This window comes from Anser anser, assembly GCF_964211835.1.
Source record: "Anser anser genome assembly, chromosome: Z".
Taxonomy (NCBI): domain Eukaryota; kingdom Metazoa; phylum Chordata; class Aves; order Anseriformes; family Anatidae; genus Anser; species Anser anser.
Window position 1 is genome coordinate 34,078,946 of NC_139723.1, and position 27,107 is coordinate 34,106,052.

General features: G+C 44.1%; 1 protein-coding gene across 9 annotated transcripts in view; it reads right to left on the bottom strand.

Annotated features, from left to right (window-relative positions):
• Window positions 1-27,107, bottom strand: part of NRG1 (neuregulin 1) — a 471,972-nt gene that overhangs the window by 177,708 nt on the left and 267,157 nt on the right. For 2 of the 9 annotated variants that reach the window (XM_083818941.1, XM_083818943.1), the window contains exon 1: window positions 5,421-5,964. The exons of 4 other annotated variants lie outside the window; for them this stretch is intronic. In XM_083818941.1, the coding sequence (XP_083675067.1) occupies window positions 5,421-5,637 (217 nt within the window). In that variant the 5' untranslated portion in view covers window positions 5,638-5,964. Of the gene's footprint in view, window positions 1-5,420; window positions 5,965-27,107 lie in introns of those variants that run through there. 3 more of the 9 variants (XM_083818945.1, XM_083818940.1, XM_083818946.1) reach the window with 2 other exon arrangements.

A 27,107-nucleotide genomic window follows, 5' to 3' on the forward strand; every position in this document is an offset into this window, starting at 1 on the left:
GCAGCTCCTCCGTGATTTTTGTGGCTAGAACTTCATGAACCGAGCACCCAAAATGCTTCCTTGAAAACCCATTGATCCTGGGGAAAAGATGAAAGTGAGCTGCCCTGAATAGTGAATGCTGAAGTCTTCTGAAAAATCAACCATGTAGGATTTAATATTTTTTTTTTTTTGGGGGGGGGGGGGGAGGTGGAGAGCAGCTTCAAACTGTTTCACCCAACTTTTTTTTTTCTCTTTTTTTTTTTTACAGTTCTTGCATTTCCAGAAATCCAAGAAGAGAAGCCCACGATTGCAAATAGACAAACTCAGATTTGAGTGTCAGCTCACAAGCTTTGCCAGAGATTAATGCTTTAAAATCCTTGCATAGCTTAGCAGATCTTGGCATTTCTATACCCAAGATAAAAATTTTACTCAGCCTTCCCCAGCTATCAATATTTGCACAAAATTCAGAAGTTTCTGCATGTATTTCACACGGGGAATGTCTTTCTATACACATGCAGTATTTACTGGACAACTGTACTGGTATGTCCTCACAATTTTATTTGCATTCCCATGGCTACAATCAAGTAGTACTTGTAGTGTTAAGTCAAAAAAGGTTGAATGGTGACTAATCTCATTTATTCACAAAACATGAACATACTCGCATGCTTTTTAAAGGATTCATTCTCAAAATTGCTCTGAAGATTGTGTGGAATGTTTGGAGCATTCAGGCATTGTACACAGGTGGAGAGGCTTTCCTCCCCAAAAAAATGTACAGGCATACCAACAGTGCATAAATATTTTGGCTCGGAAACAACAGAAGTTGTCACACCTTACAGTCATGATTTTCCTCTAGAACTGGACAACTTTTACCAGAAATCACATCTCCCAAGCCATCTCCAGGGCTTTTGTCTTCAGTTCATGCTAAAATCCTGACCTGTCTCCTGACCTCTCTTTATCAGTACTGAGTATCTACTTAAAGATAGCAAGTCCCAGACTGAGCTTTTAATCCTTCCAACCAAGCCCTGGACTGCACCTCAGTCCACAGTGTGATCATCACCTCTTCCTCCATCAACCAAGCCTGTGATCAGAATGAAGTCAAAGGTGATGCTCATCACACTCATCTCATCTGAACTTTGTGCTCTTTATTCTTCCATGTTGTCTCAAAGCTCTAGCGTTTTGCCCAAGTCTAAATTAAATTTCTCATCAGGAGGTACTTTTGATGTCAATGACCATGCTCTCCCTTCTCTGGGCTCTGCAAACAGGCGTCTTCAGAACAACGCTTCTGAGGTCACCTCACTGAAATGATGATTGAGACCCATCCTTGCTGCTCATCCTTCTTCCCCCCCAACAAATTTGTCTTTCTGCACCACCTGCCTGCAGACCCTTGCTCGTCCTACCATTGCTGCTGAAGCAGAGTGGCTGGCATAACCTGCAGCCACAGAGTCTGCTGCTCTGGCAGCATTACCAGTCTTTGCACCCATCAAAGTGTTCCTCTCAGGAATGCCTCATGCCCTCTCATACCCGGTCCTCAGGTACCAAGCCCAGCAGCCTCTCCCTCAAATTCTGCACAAAGCAGAACCTACCTGAAAACTTACATTCCCCATGGTATCTGCAAACACTTGACAAAGGGGCTTGGCAGCTGATGCATGGGTGCACCACCTTGTTTACCAACACACAGCTCTCCCACAGAGGGGTTTTCCCTGCACTGATTCTTTCCTCTCACTTCACAGGCACCATCTTACAGGGTCCAACACTGAGCTTCGTCTGGCAGAAGGTTCAAGGGCTGAGACATGGTGGTCTCAGTCCCAGCCTCCCCAGGTCTGTTATAACAGCACCTTGAGTGCTCACGGGAGCGGTGCCTCTGGAGGCATTGCTTCACGACCTTGGCTTCCCTGCACGGGGTTTCTCTGCCCAGGCTGGATGCATTCTGAGTACGCTGGCGGTGCCCTAGGAAGCCCCGCTGGCAGCTTTGTTGGGCCTGTCTGCAAACTCAGTTGGCATAGCACATCAGTGAAATCACTTGGAGAAAAGCTGCGAGCTTCTGTCAATTCGTAATACTCTGTCCTCAGTTTTCCACCCCCCTGTATTTATCATGGCCTGGAGTGCCCTGTTGAAGGAAGATATGATCACTCTGGACTTTACGCAAGCCAGATAGAATCAATTTGTTCAAGACCATTTGAAGTGAGGGGAAAAATGTTCTTTTATATAATTTTAGTGACAAAGAAACCATAGCAACATGGGCCTCCCCAAGCTTTTGTTACCAAGCCCAGATTTCACCTGGGTAATGGAAAGCATGAAGATTTTTATTTATTTTTATTTATTTTTCCCCATAATGCTCTAATTGGGTATCTTCTTTAACAGGAATTCTGGAGTTCACAGTATAGTTATGAGAGAGTATAGGAAAGAAACATATTTCTATACAATTATTTTTTAAATGATAAAGCTGATTCTTCACCTGGTGTTAAATCACCAATAAAACAATGCTTCTTGGCCCAAGACTAAAGCGATACGTGAAATATGTGGACTGATACAAGCAAACTAAACCTAGAGAAGCTACAATCAGGAACACAGCACTAAACAAAAACCTTAAGATCTGCTAAGGACTCCTGTGCTAGTGCATGGATCTTAAAACTGATGACCATTTGTAAGCTGATGTTTTTCATATGGGAGAAAGCCCACAAGCAGAGATATACTATGGGTAGAGCAGAATGCAGCAGAGAAGATGACAATCCCTGACATTTACTTTTAAGAAAGAAGGTAACTAAAACCCCAGATGGCTTCACTACATCTTAAACTGCACATCCTAAGCACACGAACTGATCACCAGGTGCCTAATTTCTCACTGCAAAACTGTATCAGTGAAAAGGAGAAACTGTGGTTCCACCAAAGTCAGGAGGCCTTCATATCATCCCCTGTGCACACTGTTAAACAATGTGTGTAGCCTAGTCATTAATTCAAGCTCTAATAAGCTTGAGCAGAGAGAATAGAAGACAGCTACATGAAACGTAAAACTACTCCCTTGCTATACTTTACATTAACCAATCTTTCTGCTCTTTCTCTTCTAAAGAGCTAGTTCATATTCTAAGCTCCCCCAAAACACAAACTATCCTTAAATAACAGAGCAGATATGGTTTATAAATGCAACATCACCAGCATGACTTTGTTTCATTGTGAGTCAAGTGTACAGTGATGTCTTTTGCTGTATTTAATTCTCCTCATTAGATACTGTACCTGCAAACACTGTGCATGGATTAGCTACACATGTGAATTACCCTGCCGCATGCACTCATCTTAGAAGGAGTGGGATTTTAATTACATAAGATAGAAGAATGCTCAGTTCTTGCCCACACAGGAAACTTTTGACTAGTAATGTCAGGTAGGGATGAAGGCGGTACTCTTTCAGACTGGCAAAAACACTCTGGCACTTTGGAAACCCCAGTTCACCACTTTCCAGAAAAATGGACCCTTTCTGGCTCAAACACTGCCATATTTGATGCCATGCCGCTCAAATCAGAGGCACACAAACTCTCTGTAGTTCTAGCAAAGCCTGAAGACCTAGGCATGATCTGAACCCTGCCTTGGAGAACCTCAGACTACACTTGCTACCATGCAGCGTTTCAGATAATGGCAAACTTGGTCAGACCACAGCACCAGCAGTGGGCACTAAACATATGTGGATACCTAAAATCCAGGTGATATATGCCTGCACAGATCTTCCATGCTCTTATTAATCTGGTGTCCCACACACGAGAAAGAAAGCCATCTTCCCAAAAAGCTCTGTCTAGTTCAGAGTCAGGCTGGTTGGGTTACTCAAGAATAGCCCCTCTGGTTCACAGCTCCTTCTCCTGCTCCTTCCTCACCGGCACAAGTGCCCAACTCAAAGCACCCGGTGCCTTCCACGCCCAGCGGAGAGCCGGACCCAGCTCCCAGAGACTGTCCCTGCTTCTCCAGTGCTGAGCTTCTCCAGTGCTGAGCAGCTCTGCTCCGCTGGAGTAGCAAACTGTCCATGGAGCAGAAGAAAGCAAGCTCTCCTACAAGAACGGGATGGGACACCACGGGACCCCAAGGTGTGCACAGTCAGAAAAAGTCTACCTCCTTCACGTTTCCTTGTCAGAGATTTCCTGTCACAAATCCTCCAGCATGACACTGCCCTCATGTTTTCTGTGTCAACCACAAAAACAAACAAACAAACAAAAAAACCCAAACACCTCAAACAGCCCAGTTGTTGCTAAGTTTTTCCCAGAGGTTTTAATGTTACAAGAGACAGAGTCCTAATGGAGTGAGAGAGAGAAACAGCAAGAAGGTCGCATGAAGAGTTTGCCCCTAATTTGGTGTAACAAGGGAAACTTCCCCTGCTGTACCTGAAACTTTCATTCACACACACTGTTGGGCAGACACTGGGTGAACTGGGTGTCTCTCTGAGAGGCACAGAGCAGAGGATGCATTGGGCAGTGCAAGTTTGTAAAGATTATTAGCCCGAAGGGATACCTGCTGCAGCTGAATCACACATATCCTCCCTGAGGGCTGATGATTAAACTCTAGAGCTGCATCATGTTGGTCATGATGCACTAAGCAAAATTAACTTAGGTGTATTTAAAGAAATTTACCCTTTTGGGCTTTCTGTCTGTCTGTTTAGTGGAAGGAGAGAAAAAAGCAAAGAAACACCTAAATGAGGCAACAGACTCTGCTCTTTGTGGGCTTCTTTTACCACTATTTCCCACCAGTAAGAAAGAATTCAAACAAATAATCTGACCAATAACTCCAGGTGCATAATACTGTTGCAAAAAGCTACCTCTTTGTATGTACCTCTGCTAAACTAGGTGGCATAACAGGAGCTCTCTAGGAAAAGCATCATGTGCTCATGTGTGTTTGTACAGCACTCAGAAGTCTTGATCTTGATTGGGGCGCTTGGCTGATAGAAATATATAACTATGGTGAGTGAGGCAGCACGCTCGGCTGTGACCCTGCCTTCGGGTAGGTTCACAGAGAGCCGCATCCGTGGACACCTACAATGGGTCTTACTGGCACAAATCCTTGCACTTAATACTGGAGAGCCATAAGGCAAAGAACACGTGCTGCTCAGCGAGCAAAAGGTCCTCTCTGATCATCCCTAAGTAAATAGCTGCAAGTTTAGACAAAATGCTCAGCACGAAAGTTTGCCATCTGTTCAGCTCGGCTAAGTGCTTCTTGGGGAAAGGAGGGGAGAGAAGGGAAGGTGTTTTGTAACGGGAGATACACCCCCCGAGAAAGAAAGAAGGAAAGAGAGAAGGAGGCAAAGAAGAGAGAAAGAGAGCAACAGCTGGCCGAGAGCCGCCGAGGTCTGGGGCGGGCGGCAGGCCGGTGGTCAGCCGGCGATGGGGCAGCCGCTTGCGGCCCCGCGGGTGCGGTAGAAGCGCGTTTTTTCCGCGCAGCGCGGTCCCCGCACCTGCCGGCAGGCTTACCTGTGGCGGAGCCGGGCGCCTCGCCCTCCTCCGTCGGAGCGGGCTTCTTGCCGGGCCCTTTGCCTTTCCTCCCCTTCTTGGCTTTGCCATCCTTCTTCTTCTCGGCCATCCCGGCTCCGGGCGGCCCCGCGCTCCCCGCCGCCGCCGCCGCCGCCGTCCCCGCGGCCGCCCCCTCCGCCGTCGCTGTCGGCTCCCGGAGCGCCCGGGGCTCCAGCATCGCTCTCGCCCGCCGCCGCCGCCGCCTGGGACTTGGAGCAGCGAGTTCCTTGGAAGTTTTTGGAAACTCCTCTCCGGGCCTTTTTCCTTCACCCCCCTCCCTCCTCCTCCACCCCCTTTTTTTTTTTTTTTCCCTTTCCTTTCTTTCTTAATAATAATAATAATAATAAACTCCAGCCCACATACACACCCCCTCGGCACACGCCGCGCTAATGCCCGCCCCGGGCACCGCACGCTTGCTCTCGGGAGGAGCCTGCACGGCCCCAGGGTGTGGGGCGGCCCCGGTCCCGGCCCCGGCCCCAGCCCCGGGGAGGGCGCAGGCACCGCGGCCCTGGCGGGGCAGGGCAGGGCAGGGCAGGGCAGGGCAGGACGGGTCGGGGGGCGGGGGGCGGGGGTCGGGGGGCGGGTGTTGCTGCCTGGGGCCGCCCCGCTGATCGGCGGAGCTCGGCGGGAGGCTCTGCCGGCAGGCGACCTGCGGGCAGGTCCCGGGGAGAGGCGGGGGCGCCCCGGGGTGGGGGGCACGGGGGGGAAGGCGGGTGCAGCTGCGGTGACCCCTCAGGGTGCTTGCGTGCTCCCACTTACGCACCTGCTTAAGCTGCGGCTTCCTGCGGGGTTTAGCGGCGGTACCACCCCCCCCCCTCCCCCCCGGCTGCGGCGGATGCTCGGGGGAAGAGGGATTTGCAAAGGCTCGAGTGCAGCCCTGCACCTGGTGCTGAGCAGGGGGATCCTGCCCCGGGAAGGTCTCACAGCGGCAGGGACTTGCGTCCCTTGCTCTCGGTGCGGGTCCGTTCCTGCTTGTGTATCCCGCCACCGGTAGGCACGGGAGAGCTGGTCAGGTAAAGCCTTCACCCCATGGGTGAAACCGCACCCAGTGCAGCCATACCTGAGAGAGCTCTGAAGTACTGCTAACAGTGGAAATGCACCGGTCTGAACTTCCCTATCGTCTGGAAAACGTGTCCTAGAATCTCTGTATAGGGGTGCTTGGCTAACCTGAGCCGCCTTCCCCGCTGGAGCAGGTAATTACACAATCAGGCAGGAAATGCAATGCTCCGAGAAGTTTTAGAAAAGATCTGCACGATCTACTTGAAACCTCTCAATGGAAGTGTTTTTTTTTTCTTTTTTTCCCGTAGGCTTGGAAAGGTTATGCAATGGGGAAAAAAAAAAAAAAAACAAACAGATAGGATCAGAGCCTAAATCTAGGATTGCTACTTAGCAGTTCTTAGTGATTGACTCTTGAGGAGGCTATTCTACATGTCCTTTACACCGCAAAAACATTTACAAAAACCACCATGCACAAAGGGTGCTATAGGATTGTTTGCCAGTATTATTTGATAGAAAACATTCAAAAAAAACTTCCCAAGTCAGACCCTAAGAAAGATTAAACACTCCAAAATTGATAGACACTGAGTTCCTCATCTTCTCTGTCTGCAAGTTTTAGGGTTCATTTTTTCCAGATATTTCCCTGGAGGAAGAAGTTTTTGGAGGAAGTTGTGGTTAACCACTGATACTGGGATTTCAGCATTTGAACTTTGGAACAACAACAACAACAACAACAAAAAAAACATACATTTTAAAGTTGTTTCTCTATATTAAAATAAGAGGGGTGAATAACTGTGATAAAGCAAAGGAGTAGACAACCAAAGTGGCCTGGCAGTGCAGCATCAATGAACAAATCAGACCATGAAAAAAGAAGAAAGGGACATGGGCACAATTCCTGACATAAATATTTCGAGAAGTTCCAGAATACCTGCTTCTCAATGCATTTGAGCAACATCTTTTATTTCTTAACACGCCGGGTTATAACATCCTTTCGTCAATGTGCTGAACAGAGAACGAGGGAAACAACTTCGGCCAGGGAGGGGACAAGAAAGCACATCTCAGAACAGCTGGCGACGGCGAGGTACCGCTGGCGGCAGTAGCTCTGTTTTTCCTTAAGGGGTCACTACTCAGCAAGGAGGGAGCCTTCTTTGGCAAAATGCAAGATGCGGTGTTCGGTAACCGAGTGTACTTTTAAATAATTTGGATATGACCTGGCTTTCTGTACTCCGCAGAATTTAAGTGCTCAAGGTAAACACTACCTTCCGGCCGTGTTCACCACTATTAGATAACTCCCGGGGAGTTATCAGCATTGGTGTGTTGTGAGCAGAACACGGGTCGGACCACTACCACTGGGTTTTTTTTTGAGGGTCTGCTACTGTGACAAGACCCCAAAAGCCTACGGATTCGTCCACAATTAAGGCCTAGAAATGAAAGGCCTAATTCCCGATTCCCTGTCACTTTCTCTGCTAGAAATGGGAGTCATTTCTTCAAAAACATACCAGGAATCTGCCCCAGAAATAAGCCTATAATTTCCAGAAAGATGTGTATTACTCATTTTAGGCAACATGTCATAGACCAAAGGTGAGATTTGCTTCTGCATGCACCCATGAGAGAGAGTCAGGAGTTGCTTACAACACTGAGGCCTGTCTCTCCTCCTTTGTTGCTGCCAGATGTGAGGTACTTTGTCAGAGCTGGTAGCAGCCGATTTAACACCTTTAAGCACTCCATCAGTTCCTGCATTCAAAGGCCACTTAGGACTCCTTGAGTTAGGTGGATGAGACCATCTACACCATTTCATTGCAATAGGAACCATAGCTGAGGTCTGTTGCGTGGCCTCCTAAAGATTACACAGATGCCCAGGGGATAGAATTCAAATTCTCACATGCATCACTTCATCATAGGACAGGAAGAAGAGACCTACCCAGCTGTCACCACCACACAGCACATAGAGACCATGTATGGAGTTTTACTTGTTCATCTCCTTGCTTTCTTCATCTGAACTTCCTCAGAATAAAAATAAAGCTCTGCCTATGCGCCAGCTCACCCAACTATTGGTAGTCTGGTTACTCTGGACTCTCTGGACTTCGTGCAATTATTTACATCACGCAAAGTGAATGCGGAATGCTGCTAAGTCTAATTTTTCACTTACATAAACATCTTTACAAAATGCAATTCAGGGCAAAAGAGACTGATCAGTAAACAAAAATAAATAAAAAGTGTTCCAGAGTAACAAACAGTTGAGTAAAACGTCAACAATCTGATTTGCTTTTTTCTCTAAGCTCCTTTTTACAAAAGCACTGGCCATACAAAGGGAGCTTAACTACAAATACTCTGAGTCTCCAATGCCCTACCAAAAGTGTATAAAGTGTTTTGAGACATTTTTTATTTTTATTTTTTTTTAACAGAAAATGCACTCATTTGGTTCCTGAATCAGTAAAGCTCATAGGTTAACCCCATTCACATGCTACTCTTAAATCTGTCTGAGGACTGCCAATTTTTTTTCTTTACATTTGATTTTCCTTTAAAACACATGAAGATAAGTCAAATTTTGGACTTAAACCTAAGTAAAAGTTAAAGCTGCTTGTTGCCACTCCACTGATGGCAGAAAAGAGTATGAAACATCATCATAAATTGAAATAAAAGGTAAAGATGTACCCTACCATAACTATGAACAAAATACATTTTCGTTTTAAGTTGGACTTGGAAGTTTGTCCATAGCTAAATAACAACTCTTTGACATCTGTTCAGCTGGGTCAGGACAACAGTAGCTTTTGTTCTACTGACATTTTTAAAGCTGCAAATCTTGATTAAACAAAAGTATCCTAACAGCAGTTTAAAGGTCAAGCTGACAAACCAACATCTTTGGCAACAGCAGCAATCGTGACAGGTGATGACGTCTCACTAACGTCTCTTTTCAGGAAATGGCACATTTTGGAGTTGTTTGTACATGTGTCTGTATATACGTTGCTACAAACAAGACATGATAGCCTCCAATTTACCAACAATTTTTATGGACTCAGTTTGTGAATGTTCAGGAAACTGTTACAACAAGATAAATGGATCCTTTAACATTTCCTGTTTCAGAACTTTTTAGATCTTCTCATTACAACTGCTAGTCCCATTAACGTGCAATGTGGAGTGCATGAAAAGAATATTTTTGTGTATTAGTGAATATAAGCTTTATTTTAATTAAAAAACATATTAAGCTCTAGTTCCTACAGGCTACTACACTGCTGAAAAACACAGAATCATTGAATCATTTAGGTTGGAGAAGACCCTTAAGATCATCAAGTCCAACCATCAGCTAGCACTACTACATCCACCACATAACCATGTCCCTAAACACTACATCCACATATCTCTTAAATAGAATCGCAGAATCATTAAGGTTGGAAAAGACCTTCTAGATCATCTTGTCCAACCATCCCCCTACCACCAATGTCACCCACTAAACCATGTCGCTAAGCACCATGTCCAGCCTTTCCTTAAACACCCCCAGGGATGGTGACTCCACCACCTCCCTTGGCAACCCGTTCCAATGCCTGACTACTCTTTCTTAGAAGAATTTTCTCCTGATTTCCAACCTAAACATCCCCTGGCACAACTTGTGGCCATTCCCTCTGGTCCTATCACTAGTTACCTGTGAGAAGAGGCCGACCCTCAGCTCCCCACACCTTCCTTTCAGGTAATTGTAGAGAGCAATGGGGTCTCCTCTGAGCCTCTTCTTCTCCAGATTAAACAACCCCAGTTCCCCCCTAGGGATGGCAACTCCACCACTTTCCTAGTCAGCCTCTCCAAAGCTGAACCACACTTTCTGTGAAGAAGTTCTTTCTCACATCTAATCTAAACCTCTCCTGGTGCAACTTGAGGCCCTTTCTTCCTGTTCAAAACATCACTGGTTATATCCAATAATATGGCCCCTGAAAATAAAGTAAATGAAAAGACAGAGAAAGTGAAAATATATTCAGATGAATAATTGTGGCAGCCTCTGTTTTAATCCACATCCACAAGGCAGTAAACTCCTCCAGCACCAATAGAACTAACAGTTCTCTCACTTCATTGATGTGATGAGTGCTTCATCCACACATTGTGTTCTCATGGAAATATGTATATATATATATATACATATGTAAGTGGATATTGAGAATTCATTTAATTTATATGTAGATATTCTCATTCAGGACAAAAAAAAATCTTTAAGTTCAGACCAATTCACTGGGAAAGCTAATTAAGTCTAATCACATTAAAACCACTACTGATTAAAAATGCTGAAACAAAGCTTTAATGTGGTTTAACAAATTCACTTTAAGTGCACATCTGTTTTGGATCTAGACTGATGATAATCCCGGTCACTCAGAAGAAGCCCACAGGCCTTCAAAATTGGAGCAGCACTCTCCGGGCATGAATCCATGGTTGTCAGTGCCATCACACGTCTCTCGCTGCTGTGGCAACACGTCAGAAGGGACATCACTCCCAGCACCTTTGAAGGCTGCACCCACAAGGTCAGCATTCACAAACTGTGCTTTGACTTAGTTAGCCTAAAGGGTTCCCAAGAAATCCACTTCACACTGCCTTTACCCCACAGGATCTGTGAAGCAATCAGCTTCCCTTAGGAGTCATTTGATGCAGCACAAACATGCCGGGATGTGTTTTGCCTCCACTGCCACCCAAGGTTGTCACAGCCTTCTTCATGAAATTATCTCTGTGGAATGCAATCTGCAAGATATCTTGTCTTCAAAACATCCCTGTGGCCGTGTGGGGAAAAGAACTGAGAGGGGATTTAGACCCAACAGATCTCAGCTTTGTAGCTCCAAACTATTAATGGTCTGGTGACCAAAGCAGCACCCCGAAAGAGGCACACAGGCTCTCCATTTAGAGCATGGGGACAGTTCGGTGCCTGGCAGTGGAATTCATAACAGTCATGTCTGCTAAGCTGCCACAGAACCAAACGTTAGAAAGGTTAACAATAAAAGATGTCCCATTGAAGCTTAGGACACTTTTAACTCTGTGCTGAAGGGAAATGTATGGGGAGGATGGCAACAAGATGGACTCCTTCCCTCCTGCCTGTGGTAACAGCCTGATGATGGAAAATACCTTCTCCTTGAGAAGGAGAAACCTGAGCTCAGGTTCTTAAATCTGTCTGAAGAGATGTAAATGTACATCTCAACTCTCAGAAGTTACCAGACTCTTAGGCACTCAGGTCACAAATTTTGGCCTGGTGAAATACTTAGGAAAGAAGAAACTAGAATTCAGAACACATTATCTTTCACTTCAGTGCTCTGGCCACTGCCATGCTTCCCCTGCCTCTGGACCAGTGTGTGGCAAGACAACTGCAACTGGATGGACCAAAGGTATTTGCTCTTGCCTGAGAAAACCAACAGGTCTAGTTCCATAGGCCAAGCACACAGATGTACCTTTCTGTGTAGATTTCATGGAGAGCTCGGTTAAATGTCCTGCTTTTAAATGCAGCAATTGTTTGGATCCCTTTTTGTCATTAATACACAAAATGAAGGATGAGACTTCTCTCATCTCCATACCTCACCACATGCGTGTGCATACACACATATTCACAGCTAATTCTGAACTGCTGTGATTCAATGGCAGCTTCTGCTGCCCACGAAAATCAGTTAGACGATCAGCAGTAAACAAGAATATATTGCATGTTGGGAGAGAAGTCTCTCTGTGTGGGCTTTGTCTTCTCCATAAATCCTCTTACTTAAATCCTAAGCAAAAATGAATAAATACACTGTGAAAGAGGAAGTATAGTCACTCCAGCTTGGTTTTGAGGTCTTTCATCCAACAAGATAATTAAGATGTGCCTAATTAAAGCCTGAACCATTTGTAAAGTTTCCTGCTGTGCCTTATGTGTATAAGAAATTTATAGCATTACAATTTCAGCTAGCAAGTCTTGACTGTTTAGCTCAAGCTGTTAAAATCTTTGTGATTAATTACAATGTCCCTGTTTAAATCCCTGATTTAGCAGTCATCATGTTATTAAGCATAGGAGTATTTCTATGGTAACTCCCTTGCTTAAAGCTAGGCACAGTCTTAGGTACCTTTCAGAAATGAGGTTTGGAAAAGGTTCTTTTAGAAAGTTTTCATGCACTTGCCTTTCTAAGTGGAACTTTGGTTAAAATCTGTCTGATGTGCCCTTCCTCCAATCAGTTTCTCAGCTTCAACCTTCTCTGAAACTTTTCTTTGAGTACATTGTTTTCACTGAGTTGTTTCAGAAAGTTGCATGCTCTTCCCATCACAGCCAAGCAGAAGATAGTTTTGGTAGGCTTGCCTCAAAGAGAGAAATATGCTGTGCAGGGGTATAAATTCATGCTGTGAAATATGGATTGAAGTGAAAGGTTAAATAGGAAACTAGTCAAGTGGTAAATTAAAGCCCAGGGAAATCCAGTTATTTCAAGCCTTCAAAAATAATGTTTCAACATTGCGTTAAGTGCAGTACCCCGGTGGGTGGGGAGCAGGTGGGGTGTTTCCTGCAGACAGGCCAGTGCAAAACCTATTTATTTTTCTGTTTTGAACCCTGCCAACTGTGTGTGTATGTGTGTGTGTGTGGGAAACGCACCCCAAATACACCTGGGTGCTCTGTAGTTATCCTAAGAACAGAGCACCTGGCTGACAGACAAGAGCTGGGAGCATAAATATGGAAAATTACTCTCTACATGCCTGGTTCTTGTAGTCTGCTTTAGGAGTCTGCTCCTGGCCATTGTTAGAAACTGGATATTAAGCTGGACAGGCCTTTAGTTTGACCCAGTATGACCAGTTTTATGTACTTTTGTCTTGCATGCAATTTTTCAAGTGCCTGAGGATTCAACGGAGCATGATGTTTCATATTTCTGAAAGCATGTGGTGACTTCGGTGATCTGTAAGCGAGCACTGGTTGTGATCTGTTTATAGGAACTTGTTTCTTCTTCTCAGATTAAATACTTTCCATTTTTTTTCCATATGTACATAGACACAGTGTGAGGTTCTGCCACAGTCGTTCTGCCACAATTAGAGTCATCGGACCTCCATTGATGCTTTCTTTCTCCTGCTTCCTCCTCTTGGGACACCAGAAATCACCAGGCTATCTACCTGTTAGAAGATTGCCAGGGGGATGATGGAACTACATTGTAAAAGAACTTCTTTTTGTTTTCATGGCTGTGTAAAATCATGAATGAAGTTACTGTGTGTCGCTTGGTGGAGGTGGGAAAATAGGATTCAGCATAAAATATTAGAGCAAGGTCTAAATATAACTTTGTTTGGCAAAAGGCGTGGTAAGAAAGGTAGCGAACATAGTGTGAAAGTTGAAGAAAAATCCAGAGGTCAGATCCCTGAGGGTGGAAAATGCATTCAGTTCCTTTGAAGTCCACGGAAATAATGATTTACACTCCTGAAAATTTGTCCCTAATGCATCATGACTATTTCCAGATGAGTCCTATTTTAATACAGATAGCAAATATCCTTGCTCTTTGCTGACTAATTCCTCCCTTTCTAAAGGAACTGTGAGTGGCGAGTCGTGATGGAGACCCTCGGCATTGTAAGTGCTCTTATGTAATCAGACTGATGTGACTTCCTCGATAAAACTTTTTGCAAGGTGCTCTTTAGACAAAACTCAATCCAGATCCTCAGGTCACACACGTGCACACATATTCTCACACACAAAATACTACTCAGGATGCTGTGGGGCCACACAGGTCCCAGTAAATGCAGTACTTCAGCACCCTTGAAGGCCTAAATACATGTATATTTGGGGTTGTTTTGGATCACTGAAAAATTCCTACAGTGCCCTGGCTGCCAAGTTTCAGTGCTTAAAAATACAGATAACTGGGATCCGGGTACTTCCCTTTAGGGCAAAGATTTTTAAAAACCTTCATTAATCCTAACCCTAGGAAAACAATGCAGAGCTCAGTTGTCAGGGAATAAAATGTGTGGTGCCTGTGTCACTAAATTCTTTCAAGTGGTTTTAATTGACTCATAAAACATTCAAAACTGAGCCAAGACAGGAATCCTATTACCCTGAACATACTAGGACTATACGGCTTGCTATTAAAACATTGAATGTTGTAGGATCACCTCATTGAGCAGAAAAAGAATGTATTTTAATGGCAATTCCTTCTGCAAGTTTATTCATGAGTTAAAGTCAACAATAAACATGCTTTTCCACAAGCTCAGACCTTGTTCTGTTCATGAATAACACATAGGAGGACTGTGGATATGCCAGTTAGAAGGGAGAACATGAAATTGGTATTTGCTAATTTGATCACTATGCATAGTTCTAAGCTGACCCATTAAGCAAACACATTTAATCCTATAATTTGCTCCTGAACTGTCACATGCACTGCAGAGAATTTGGTAATCCAGAGGCACCACCTCAGCTTTATGCCTAGCCACCTAAGGTACAACGTTTGAGTTCCCAGATGGGAAGGTAATATTATAAACAAAACCAGTCTGAACTTAATAATGGGACTGACAGTGGCCACTGTTTTTGGTGCGCACCGACTTCTGTTCTCTATCAAGGGGTATTAACTATTCCTTCTTTTCCAAGGTTTCATTATCCAGCCAGGTGAATGAAGGACAGCCTCCTACTAGCTGTCAGTATTCCTTACGTTTGTCACTTGAGTCATGAAAGAGAAAAACACTCTACAGCAAAAGCAAAGGGAATAGAGTAATGCAAATCCTGATGACTTGGTAGGAACCTATTAGTGAAATGTGGGAGGGGTCAAAAAGTGCCTTGAAATCTTCTCTGGTGCATCAGTAACTAATGTATGGATACCAAGAGGTTGTACAGCAGCATTAGTGATAAAAACATATTTCAGAGAGAAAATAAAGAAGAGGGATTTTTGTGAAGTTTCTTGACAAGGTGTCAGTTGCTCAGGGACACACACACACAAAAAAATCCAAACAAACAAAAACAAAACAAAGAAACAAACAAAACACAATGCAAACCCTCCAAATGACTTGAAAGACACTTTTGTGAGGCTCAGTAAGAGTTATCCAAGAACAGTATCCCTGGGGAGAGCACACTTGCAGTGAGTTCTATTAAGAGTTACCAAAACAATACCCACAGTTGCCTTCTTTGAAGCTATGGCAAATAAGGGAAGACTTCTTATTTGGTATTGCCAAGTATTTGATCCTGTTAGTAGGCAGTGAAACTTGTATCCAAAATGAAATTAATGTCATGTTACAGAGATTGAACACAGGGCAAAGAAACTCAAAAAAACAACTGAATTACTTGTGAACACTACACTCAGCTGTATGGTTTTCAGTGATTCAGGGTCATGTATGCAACAAAAGAAACCAGAAGCATTCTACTCTCAGCCCACTTGGCAAGGAAATTGGAAAAAAAATATTGCCATGAATGCAGAGTTCTGGGAGTGTGATGCAAAGATGGATGTTTTGCTGGATTGTCTAATAAATCTACAGAAAAACTGCCCTCAACAGGCTGCCTTGTGACAGGCAGAAAGAAAAAATAAACAGCGTAACAGAAATGAATGTGTCAGGTGATTACAGCAGGACTTTTTAGTGCTCTTCAATAAATGTGAGCAAGAAACTAACATGAGGCAAAGGGAATAGGCAAGAAAATTGGCAGGAAAAGGACAAAAGCCCCATCACTCCCCCACTCTGTGCTGAAGTCCGGGACAGCCAGGCTGGCTGGTGCCCCTGCACTACCTCAGACATATTTCTCTGGATGCAGGATGGACAGGGTTCAGCATGCCTTCAGCATGCCACACTGCCCTCCAGGTTTTCCCACATGCTCCTTTCATCTCCTGGAGGTAGAAGTGGAGTCCTTCGGGCTTAATAGCGGGAATCAAAATCATTTTTGACTTTGCTTCTGAAACTTTCAGGTCTTGGGCTGGCCTTAGTTCGAATCCTTACCAGAGCCTCTCTGTACAGACAGATACCATTTAACAAAGTGCGAAGTAATGGATAAAGAAATCTCTTGTGTGCGTGGGCTGAATTGCAGTCTGCAACTGCAGATGGTCCAGCAGGTGCATGACTTGTCTACAGCAACAGGATGCAAAAGATATTAAAGAATCTGATGAAGTGTCTGATGGTCAGGGACACCTCAAGAAAATAATAAGTCACATTGATACAGATCCCAGTGTTCTGGCAAAAGTAAGTAATGGAGTGAATGCCCCGAGTAAAGTGCTGAGAGCTAGAGGAAAAGCTGAACTAGTTTGGAGAGAATAATTAGCTAGCAGGAGTTACTGTAGTAACTGTAGTAAAACTAAAATAGTTAAGTATCAGCAGAGCAGTCAAATGCAAATGCTGTTCCCCATGAACAACACGGGGAAGACAGGCCTCGTTTTGAAATGGTATTTTCAGAACTTACCATGTCTCTCAGGTAAACTAATGGCTTTGGCAGGCTGAAATATGACACAGCGAAAGAAACTCTGTTCCCTCACTTCCCTTGGGGCAGCAAAGTGAGTGCCCTAGCACCCAAGATGACCCCACGTATCACAGCCTGAGCTGTCTGAGGGTCTGGATGGGATGGATGTAATGAAAAGACTGTCTGAGGATGAATGTACCAATGTCTCAGGGTCACTATTTTATCTGTAAAAAGCATGCAGATGCTATTTGTCTAACAACAAATTTGGCTGTGCATGTCTGGTGGCATGCAATCAGGTCAGAGACATCTGTATTTCTGCATTTTTATAAGGTGCTGTGGGGGGTGCTTGGCAGTTCTTGGTGTCTGAAATGTTTTGGGGGGCATGTTCAGTCCCCTGTGGCTGCACTGTGCCTCTGGACCTATGCAAAATTTGCACATGAGGTGAAGAGCTTTCCTACTCCTATATGTTTATGATCTTTCATTCATTTGTATAGGGTGATATTTTCATTGCCTTTAATTTCCTGCATTTTGGACTGAAGGCCATGGTGAAATCTCTCTTTGCCCCACTTCCCCATGTTCTTTAAGAGCTTGCATATTCCTGCAGTAGATGCCCACCCTTGCATGTACATTTCTGACAGCTTAACAGCTTGTTCCCTTGGCCTTAAGCCAGATATTTTGCACTTCCTCATCATGAAGAAAGGCCACTTTTCTTTCAGAGAGGAAATGCTCGCATCTTGGACAGTGCTGAGCCAACCTCTCAACCTCAATCTAGAAGCTGCACCCACTCACACGACAGAAAATCTGACCCATCCTTCAGATGTTGCGTTTTAGGTTTACAGGTTGTGGTTACATTTAAAGCAGTTTGTCTTTGTTCTTACCAAACAAAAATGTCAAGAATTTACAGACCAGTTTAAACAAAGAGGTGGGATCTGAGTCAGCTTCTTCAGTCATCAGTGATTTTACATAGCCAATTAATTACTATTAGCTCTAACATCTACGAGTGCCTTCTGTTAACCAGTAAGCAACTTAATGTTCTCCTCCAAGAAATGTCGTCAGTTCTTTAAAAGATTATCAACAGCACTATTCTCTTGGATTAATTGGAATAATTCTTAGTTTATAAGAGATCACTCTAATGGCTCCCTATTTAACAGGGGGAAAATTGAAGCATGATGTGGTGAAGCTGTTTGTTCAGGGCAGTACATAAAAGCTATGGCAGAACCATAAAGACGTCATGTCTTTAAGATGTTTTTTCCAGAAACTTCAGAGCACTGTCTTATCTGAGATCTTTATTTGGGACATAAGGTGTCTGTCCCTTTGTCCCTTTCAGGCTGTGTCCCTGGGGAAGTCAGGTGGTCCCAATCTGAGCTGGGGCACAGGACCTGCATTGTCCTTCTTGCCAGGCTAGGCAGGCAGGGTGTTCCACCAAGTAATGTCGCCTTGAGGCCCTACACATAATACACCACAGGTCCTGGACGTTTTTGAGGCAGTCTGGTCACACCAAATTAACCCTAAAGGACTCACAGAAATCAGAGTGAATATTAATATGGACACTGTACCAGACAGAGAAAAAGTCACTGATAGAAAGAAAAAAAAAAAGTTAAAAGGTGGTTTTGTGCTTTGCTGGCCTAATCACATGCCACTTTCATAAATGTTAGTGTTCTCTGGTAACAGAATGAATACAGATTTTGTTCCTTTTAAACACTGATTCAAGACAGCACCAGTTTGATCCCACAGGTACTAAGTTCCCAGTAGAGTGCGGACGGCCAGACTCTACCTGGGTTGGCACCAGATGACCACCTGTGTAACAGCAATGCCAAATTATGGACTCAGTTCTTCCTGTAGCCACTTTCCTGTCACTGAAATGGTGACAGTGGAGGTTGATTGCTACCATGGTGCAGGCTATGGACTGGTTCCTGTTCCTTCTTTCCTGTTCTTCACATGATGACTTTCTCCTACAGCCTTTTAATAGCTTTTGCCTTTTGTGAGGCTGGATGTGTTGAAGGAATTTACTCCAAAAACTGAATCTTGGGAGTTTGGCCTAAATACGAAGCTCAAAGCAATCAGTAGGGCTGCAGAAAGAAATGCGTACAGAGATGCTATAAAAATTTCAGCCTAATTTAAAATAATAATAATAGTGAAAAAAAAAAAGTATTTTATTATTTTATTGGGGCATAGACCTTGTTGTCTCTAAGCCAGAAGGACAAAGCTTGGAGTGAGTAAAGCAGCCTGAAAGAAGATGAGAGCAGAAATAAACTACCCAGCAGAATATATCTGGAAGGCATCTTAGCTTAACAAACAGGACACTAGCGTGGAGGCAAGGGAGTCAGGAGATCAGGGAGGAAAAACCCTGCCTGATCTGCACTGGTGCAGGAATGGGGTTTCAATGGATTTTCCCACTCAGGGTGATATCACACGTTCCGAATACAGGGCTCTGCACACAGCAGGGTTGGTGCTCAACCAAAACAGCAAAACCTGTGCTAGGATCTCTTGGGAAAGGAAAAGAGAATAAAATTGAGAATATTTCTCTGCCAAACTGTCACTTTGCACCAACATTTTTGTAAAACTTGTGTAGTCCTTGTCTGTGCATCTTCTCTGGTTTAAAGTACAGAGAAGAGCAAGGCAGGTGTTTGAAAGCACACAGTTTGGTGATGAGGTGAGATGTGGTGGAGTCCCATACACTCTACATAAGTGGAACAGAGAAGGTGATTAAGGAATTATTCACTGGTTCCCATAATTGAAGAAAGGAGTGTCAGTAAAACCAGAAAGCGGTAGTTTCAAACACAACCCCTATTATTTTCAAACATGAAGAGAGTACATTTTCACACACCATTTAACTAATTACATTGTGGAACTCTTTACCACAGGACATTGCGGATAGTAAAAGTTTACATGGAATTCAAAACCAATCTGATAAACTCATGAACAAAAAGTGATTCAAGTGCTATTAAACATAAACTCATCATCTCTGAGACACAAGCTCTTGGAAGCTGAGAAAATATTCCCTGGGGAGCAGCTCTGGGAGCTGTGCACTGGGGCAGCGTGAGCAGGGCATGAGGCAGGGGCTCCCCTCTGTGCAGTACCCACCAGGCCTCCTGCAGGCACTGGGGCCCATCTGGGGCCTTCTGGTAGAGGGGATCCATCAACTAATTGGAGAGAGCTCAGCAGAAGGCCTTTGAGGTGGTGGGGCTGGAGTACTGCTGTGAGGGGAGGCTCCAGGCCAGGCCTGGTTCGGCCTGGAGCAGAGGTGGTTTTGGGGCGCCCGACAGCACCCCAACACTGTCTGGTGTAAAAGTGAGCAGTGATGGACATGAGCTGAAACTAGAGAGATTCAGGCTGGAGTTAAGGACACACTTCATCCCCACAAGGACAGACAGGCAGTGGAACAGGATCTGTGTCATCCCCATCCTCCGAGGTTTTCATGACCCAAGAAAAAAAGCGCTTATAAAGCCCCAGATAAAGGTCCTTGTGCAGGAGAGTCCCTGTTTCTGTGGAGCCCTCCGGGCCAAAAGATAATGTAAATGCTAATGAAATGCCATCAGTTCAGTGTATAATTTCTCTTTGCTTCTAAAACACACGTGTGCAGGCCTTGGCATTTACACTCATGCGAAAACAGAGATTAACTTCAACTTTCTGCATAACAATAATTACCATTAGACCTGTCTGTCCCTGTCTCAAGGGAGGCAAATACATTAACTCTGTCAAAGGCAGAGAAGAGATTTTCCTCTGGTGCAAGTCGGGGCAGTGCTGCTGAAGACATCGGGCTGTGCTGTGCCACCTGCCAGGCCTCAGCTGTCCCCCTGCCTATGCCAGTACCATGGGGTGGCCACAAAAGCCACCCAGGTGCAGCACATCAGCAGGATGATGGCAACAGTGATGGGGCAGGGGAGCTTTGCTACTGGAACAGAAGGGCATGTTTGTGTTCCCACTCTGTGGCTCTTGCTTCAGCCACTGTGGGAGACGAAGAGGACATGCAGGGTGCACAACCTCCCTCCTGCCAACACAGAGACTGACCAGGATTTTCAAGCCTGTAGGCAGGGGAGGAAGAGAAAGGGTCTGCTTCCTCTTTCTCTGGCAGAGCTGTCAAGGTTCCCTCTTCCTTTGGAGAGGCCTGCTCGGTGAGCAGCAACGTGAAGGCATGGCACTGTCAGTGGCTGTGCTGCAGGATCCTAAACAGCACACTACGAGGTGTGTGAGCACACTTCAACCTGACAGTGGGGACATTGGTGCAGCTGCACAGTTTCTCTTTGCTAGGGCACTTTCTATCCACAGAAATACTCTTTCTAAAGAGGAACAACCTTTGCCTGGGGTTCGATAACTCCAGACATCCATCCTGTTTTGCGCTGAAATAACTATGAGTAACAGGCTGCATTTATGTTTCCATTGCCACAGGGGCAATATAATGCCCAATGTATCTCTTACACAAGTAATAGCAATAATGACAGCAGCAGGCTCGGTGTTGAATGGGCTTTGGTCTCCCCTGTGGGCCTAAAAGATGCTTGTGCTTACTTTGGACCTTATTAACATGACTTTTGCTTTTTCTCTTTTCACAAAACAAAGTGAGGACGCATACAATGCAGATGACGGAACGTTTCATTTGTATTTTCAAGTCTGAAAAGGGCAACATCCTGGCTGGCACCAACAGCTGTGCTCAGATGAAGAGCTGGAGCCTGCCCCCCCTCCATCAGCACAACTGGGGTCGTGGATAGGCTTTTGGGTCTTCAGGCCAACCTCTTTCCAGCAGAAAGGAGCTCTCAGCTGTAACACATCACCAATGCCACATAGCAGAACAACGTGGAGTGTGATTTCTCAGGGACTCTGTTGCTCTGTCCAGTTTGGTGAGTGCAGTTTCTCCCTCCTCCCCTTCCAAAAATCCCAGTTAAAAATCCAGATATTGACCTACAGGTACTGCAAGGTGATGAGAGATATTTTTCCTTATTCCTGGCATAGACAAATCAGGCAGGTCACATTGCCACAGAGGAACCTGTGAACACATGCACTGGCTGCTCATGCTGTTCAGGAACTGGGTGCACACACTCAACAGAGAAGAATTTCCGTACACCTTTTGGTTTTCCACCTGTGTTCAACCTCATAACTACAACGCACGTTGCCTACATGAGTCATCCCATTTAAGTCAGTGGAACTACTCACCAACGTGCTACTCATCAGGAGAAAGGGTTCTCCAGGCAGGCCACAGATACCTGATCATGCTTAAATTTGGGCATGCCTGCTCCAGTCATAATTTAAACACCTTCACATGATCCCTTTAACAGCCACAGGTTTTTGGAAAATCAAAGGTATGCAGGATTGACTGGGAGTTGTAAGGAAAGAGCATAGGCCAAGCAAACAAAGAGTACCTAATCATTGCAAAGAAGGAAGGTATAAGAAGAATAATAATAAGAAAAGTCCAAAATATGCAATATATATATATACATATATATATATATTTTCCTGGACCATCACAACCAGTATGTTTACACAATAGACTGCTTTAAAAAGTGAAGAAAATTATGTCTATATTGAAGACACCATGACCTGGGTGCCTCACCTGCCATGCATATGAAATTGTTACTAAGCTGGAAATTTGCTACTATTTTTATTACACTGGAGGACAGGAAACTGGGAACAGGAGGCGTTTTAGTTCCCTGATTTGAAATACAAAGCTCTCAGACCGAGTCTGAATGTCACCAATGCTATTGTATTGAATTATCTAGATTACATATTTTATGGAATGATATATGAAGACACATAAAGTATTACACTAATGTTCACTGTCTTCTTTATCTTTGCAGTGTATTACATGTCAATTTTTGCTGGTAAGATTCTGTTTTATTCCAATTTCACAGTCCTGCTGTATATCTTTCTAGGGGATAATGAGAGCAGTAAACACTTACTGCTCAAGCGTCACAGAAATATGCAAATCATACAAATGTGTTTCAAGTTTCAGCATGGTTGACTTTGCCTCTGCTGCCAAAGAAGAAGAAGGTGATTAAGTTTGGCTCAGTCAGGTAGGATGCTGTTCTTCCATGCCTGGCACCCACTCCATAGGTAATAAATATCCCGAGTCATTTCTTGGAAGCGCCATCATTTCCTGGTGGAACTCCTTTAACTCCAAACAAATGCACACCCTTCCTGTACAGCACACTGTGGGCCACATGCTGGGGCCAGTCAGTGGCTTTCAGTTATGTCTTACCAGGCACGGGAGTTACCTGAGTCACTTCACTTTCCAGGAGGCTCTTGGGCTAGGGAATGTTTTATACTGTGTTGTAAAAGAGCAACGAGCATCTCCTCTATACAGGGACCAATGTCTTCTATTGCTTCCATCCAAGTCACTTTGCAGCATGTGTGAAAATCCACTGATTTAGCCCAGGGGTACTTTCCCGGCTGGACCAACTGGACAAGGAAATTGAAAACTTGGAACCTGTTACAAATGGGCTGTGAGCCCATAGGCCAGGTAAGGAAGACTTCTGGCTCATCATCTCCAGAACCCAAGTCTTTCCTTGAGTTCATGGAGGAGTAATTTCGCACAGACCTCTGGGCCAGCTGAGGGGATTTACCAAAGATCTTACTAGTATATTAGCTGCCTTCAGAAGACTTGCTTTCAACAGCATGGGCTCCTGCTGCTATCAGCCAGCTCTGCTGAGCAAGTTTTCACAGTGTCTGCTTGGTAGTACTACGTTAAGCTACCTGAACAGAAAGCCTCAGGCTAACAGCATCATAGATAACATTCATGTGATGTGTGGCTAAAAAGATTTTTTTTTTGTTGGAATGCTGTGTTTTAAAGACAAATAAGAGGCACTCTGTCCATTTCTCTTCAACACAAGCTCTTCATGCACAGACCAATTTAACCACATTTCTGGGCCTTAGCCTTCTCTCTTTGCAGATATTGAGATGATCAGGCTTAAGTCTAGCATAAATGTATACCTTTCTTCTCCTTTACCTTCCTCTTTAATGAATCACTGAGAAGTCTTCCTTCTGATGGCCTTTCACGGTCTTTTAACACAGGAGGGATCAACCAGACACCAAAGATTTCAAAACTGCTGTTCTTTAGGAAAAAAAAATAATCAGAAAAATTCACCCATTCTTCACCTTGGAACACAGCACTCCCCTCTATGCCCTTATCCTCCCCTCTTCTCCCCTGTCCTGCCCCAAAGTGTTTGAGCCTTGAGAAAAAACAATACACTGCTGGTTGAAATGTATCTGACTAAAGTCCATACTAAAACTTATATTAATATTTTGAAGCAAGAAGTAGAATTTAAAGCAAGGTAGTGCCACATTCAAATTTGTAAGCTCTGGCCACACCATAGAGTCCATAATCTATTCCATTTGCTTTAACATAGTCTTCCATACTTTCCATTAAGTGGTCTCCAACTCACTACTGCCTAACCTTTGATTCTAAGAATTCATGTTTCTGTTTACTTCAGGAGGTGGAAATTTTGCCTAGTGCTGTAAATGACATCCACCAAGCTAAGACAATTTTTGATATTCAAAGCCAAAGTATTGTAGTGTCTTACAAGTGAGGTTAAATTTCCTTCCACCAGAGAATAAGGATCAGAATCCTGAAAAGACCTGGGGTCTCTTGCACCTGGATGAAGATGTGATATTCGTTGCATGGAAAGCATCAGCAAATGCTTCAACTATAGATACCTGAAGGTAGATCCTTGATCAAAGCTAATCAGCTTTCTATCAGTGTTCTATTATGACTTTTCAAGAGCTGTACTACATGAAGTCATAAGGAAAAAAAGTGTGATTTTGGACTATACCATGAAGGACATATTCTAAGAATCTGAATTTGGTCTGTACAGGCAAATTTTATTAATGTAGGTACTTCCTAGTTTTTGACCTTGTAATCTTAAAGTTTCTTCAACACATTTTTTACAAGTAAGCCGATAAAATACAATAAGAGCTGGTTTACATTACAACTGGAATTTGCTTATTATGCCAGGAAATACTGCTGAACTCCACATGGACAAATGGGTAGGACTGTATTGTAACTGTGATGATTCAAGGATAGAATTGGGTCAAGGCTTGAAGGGAGAGATAATGTCTGTCAATAGAACAACTCTGCTCTGACCTCACCAGTTGCTGAGTGAAAATGCAAGAAAAGAGGAGGTACACCACTGATAAATATTGGATTCTTTTCTGTTGTAATGAGTGGAACTGTTGGGTGAAATGCAGAGTAAGGGTGTTATTCATTGAATTCTTCTGTCAGTGTATATCAAGAAAACTCAGATGATTTCCTGCATGTTTCAATCACACCAAACATGAAATTGTTGTTCAACCTATTATCTAAGAACTACTGCTTACAGACTTTCCCTATAAACCCCTATCTTTCCCTAAACTTCTGAATGAACCATATTTCTTATCTACCACAAGAATATCATCACATGTAGTTAACATGTAATCACTAATGCTTGATCAACCTGAAAATCTTCTACAGTGAAATGACTGGCCTGATTGTAGAGGGTACGGCAGTAGATACTGTCTACCTGGACTTCAGTAATGCATTTGTCACTTTCCTCATAAGATCCTGTGGTAGGGCAGACAGTAATGTGGGTTGAAGAATGGCTGAACAGCCAGGCCCAGAGGGTGGTGATCCGTGGTGCAAAACCTAGTTGGAGGCCAGTAATTAGCAATGTACCCCAGGGGACAATACTGTGTTCAGACCTGTTCAACATCTTCATTAATGACCCAGATGATGGCGCAGCAAGTTTGGTGATGAACCCAGCAGGTTTGACGATGATACAAAACTGGGAGGAGTGGCTGATACAGTAGAGGTCATGTAGCCACCCAGAAGAACCTCAGCAGTCCCGCACCTGAGGGGAAAAAATCCTATGAACCAGTACATGCTGGGGGCCATCTAGCTAGAAAGCAGTTTTGCAGAGAGGACTTGGGGATCCTGGTGGACATCAACTAGAACATGAGCCACCAGTGTGTTCTTGATGTAAAACTGGCCAACAGTATCCTGGGCTGCATTAGGAGTGTTGCAAGCAGGTCAAGGGAGGTGACCCCTCCTCTCTCCTCAGCAGTGATGAAGTCACAACTGCAGTACTGTGCACAGATTGGGATTCCTCAGTACAAGAGAGACCTACACATACTGGAGAGAGTCAGGTGAAGGGTCACAAAGCTGTTGTTGAAGTGACTAGAGCATCTCTCCTCTCAGGAAAGACTGAGACTGTTCAGCCTGGAGAAGAGCAGGCTTGGGGAGAATCTCATCAATATATGGAAGTATCTGAAGGGAGGTGCAAAGAAGTTGGGACCAGGCTCTCTTCATTGGTGCCCAAGTGACAGGACAAGAGGCAATGGGCACAAACTGAAAGGTTTTAGGTTCCTCCTGAAAATCAGGAAACACTTTTCTAGTGAGGGTGACAGAGCACTGGAACAGGTTGCCTGGAGAGGTTGTGGAGTCTCCATCCTTGGATGTAGTCCTGAGCAACCAGTTTAAGGTGTCCCTGCTTGAGCAGGGGGTTTGGACCGAATGACCTCTAGTGGTCCCCTCCAACCTCAACCATTTTGTGATTCAGTGAACTGTGCCTATCAATCTACTGAAAAATATGAAAGTGTACAATAGCAGCTATTTATGGATATAATTATTGTAAATAATTTCTGTGGATAAGAAAAATTTACAAGCTTCCAGGGGTAATTAGCATTCAGTGATAGCAAAGCTAATTATTTTCACAAACATTTAAAGAATACAGATACTCAAAATATTTAATGAACATAAAATCAAAAGGCATTTTTTTTTACTGACTCGTTTAGACTCAGGTCAAGCCAATAAAAGTCAAAACAATGTTTTATTTTGTTAAACATTTTAGAAATTTCACTTTTTTTTTCAGTTCAGGATTAAAAGAGTCTTGCTTTCATCATAGCACGTGTCATTCCTTTTTTCGATTTGAATCAAAGGGCGAATTGATTTTGTTTTATGATGGTTAAGCGGGTGACACAATGAGGCAGAGGGAGATGAGAGTAGCACTGAAGCTTGCTGTTTTTCATTTTTGCAGACATGCAGAGATCTCTCACCAGGAAGGGAGATGGAGAAGGGCAGGAGAAATGTCCTATGTCTCCCACACCTCTCCATAGCTTCCAATGCCACCTGCAAGCCCAGCTCTGAGTAGGTCTCTGCATGCAACAGATGGAGATCACCTTCTTGGCTAGTATGTGCTGCTCAGGCAGATTTCTCTCTTTTCACCCTAAATAAAGCACAGGAAAAGCAGGTGGCCTCAGTGGGGCCGTTTTCTGCAGTTAGTTGTCAGTGAACCTAGGTAACTGCCTGGTTGTCTCTACTTGAAGTCAATCTCACAGAAAAGTTTTTGCGCTGAGGCCTTTGTGCTTTA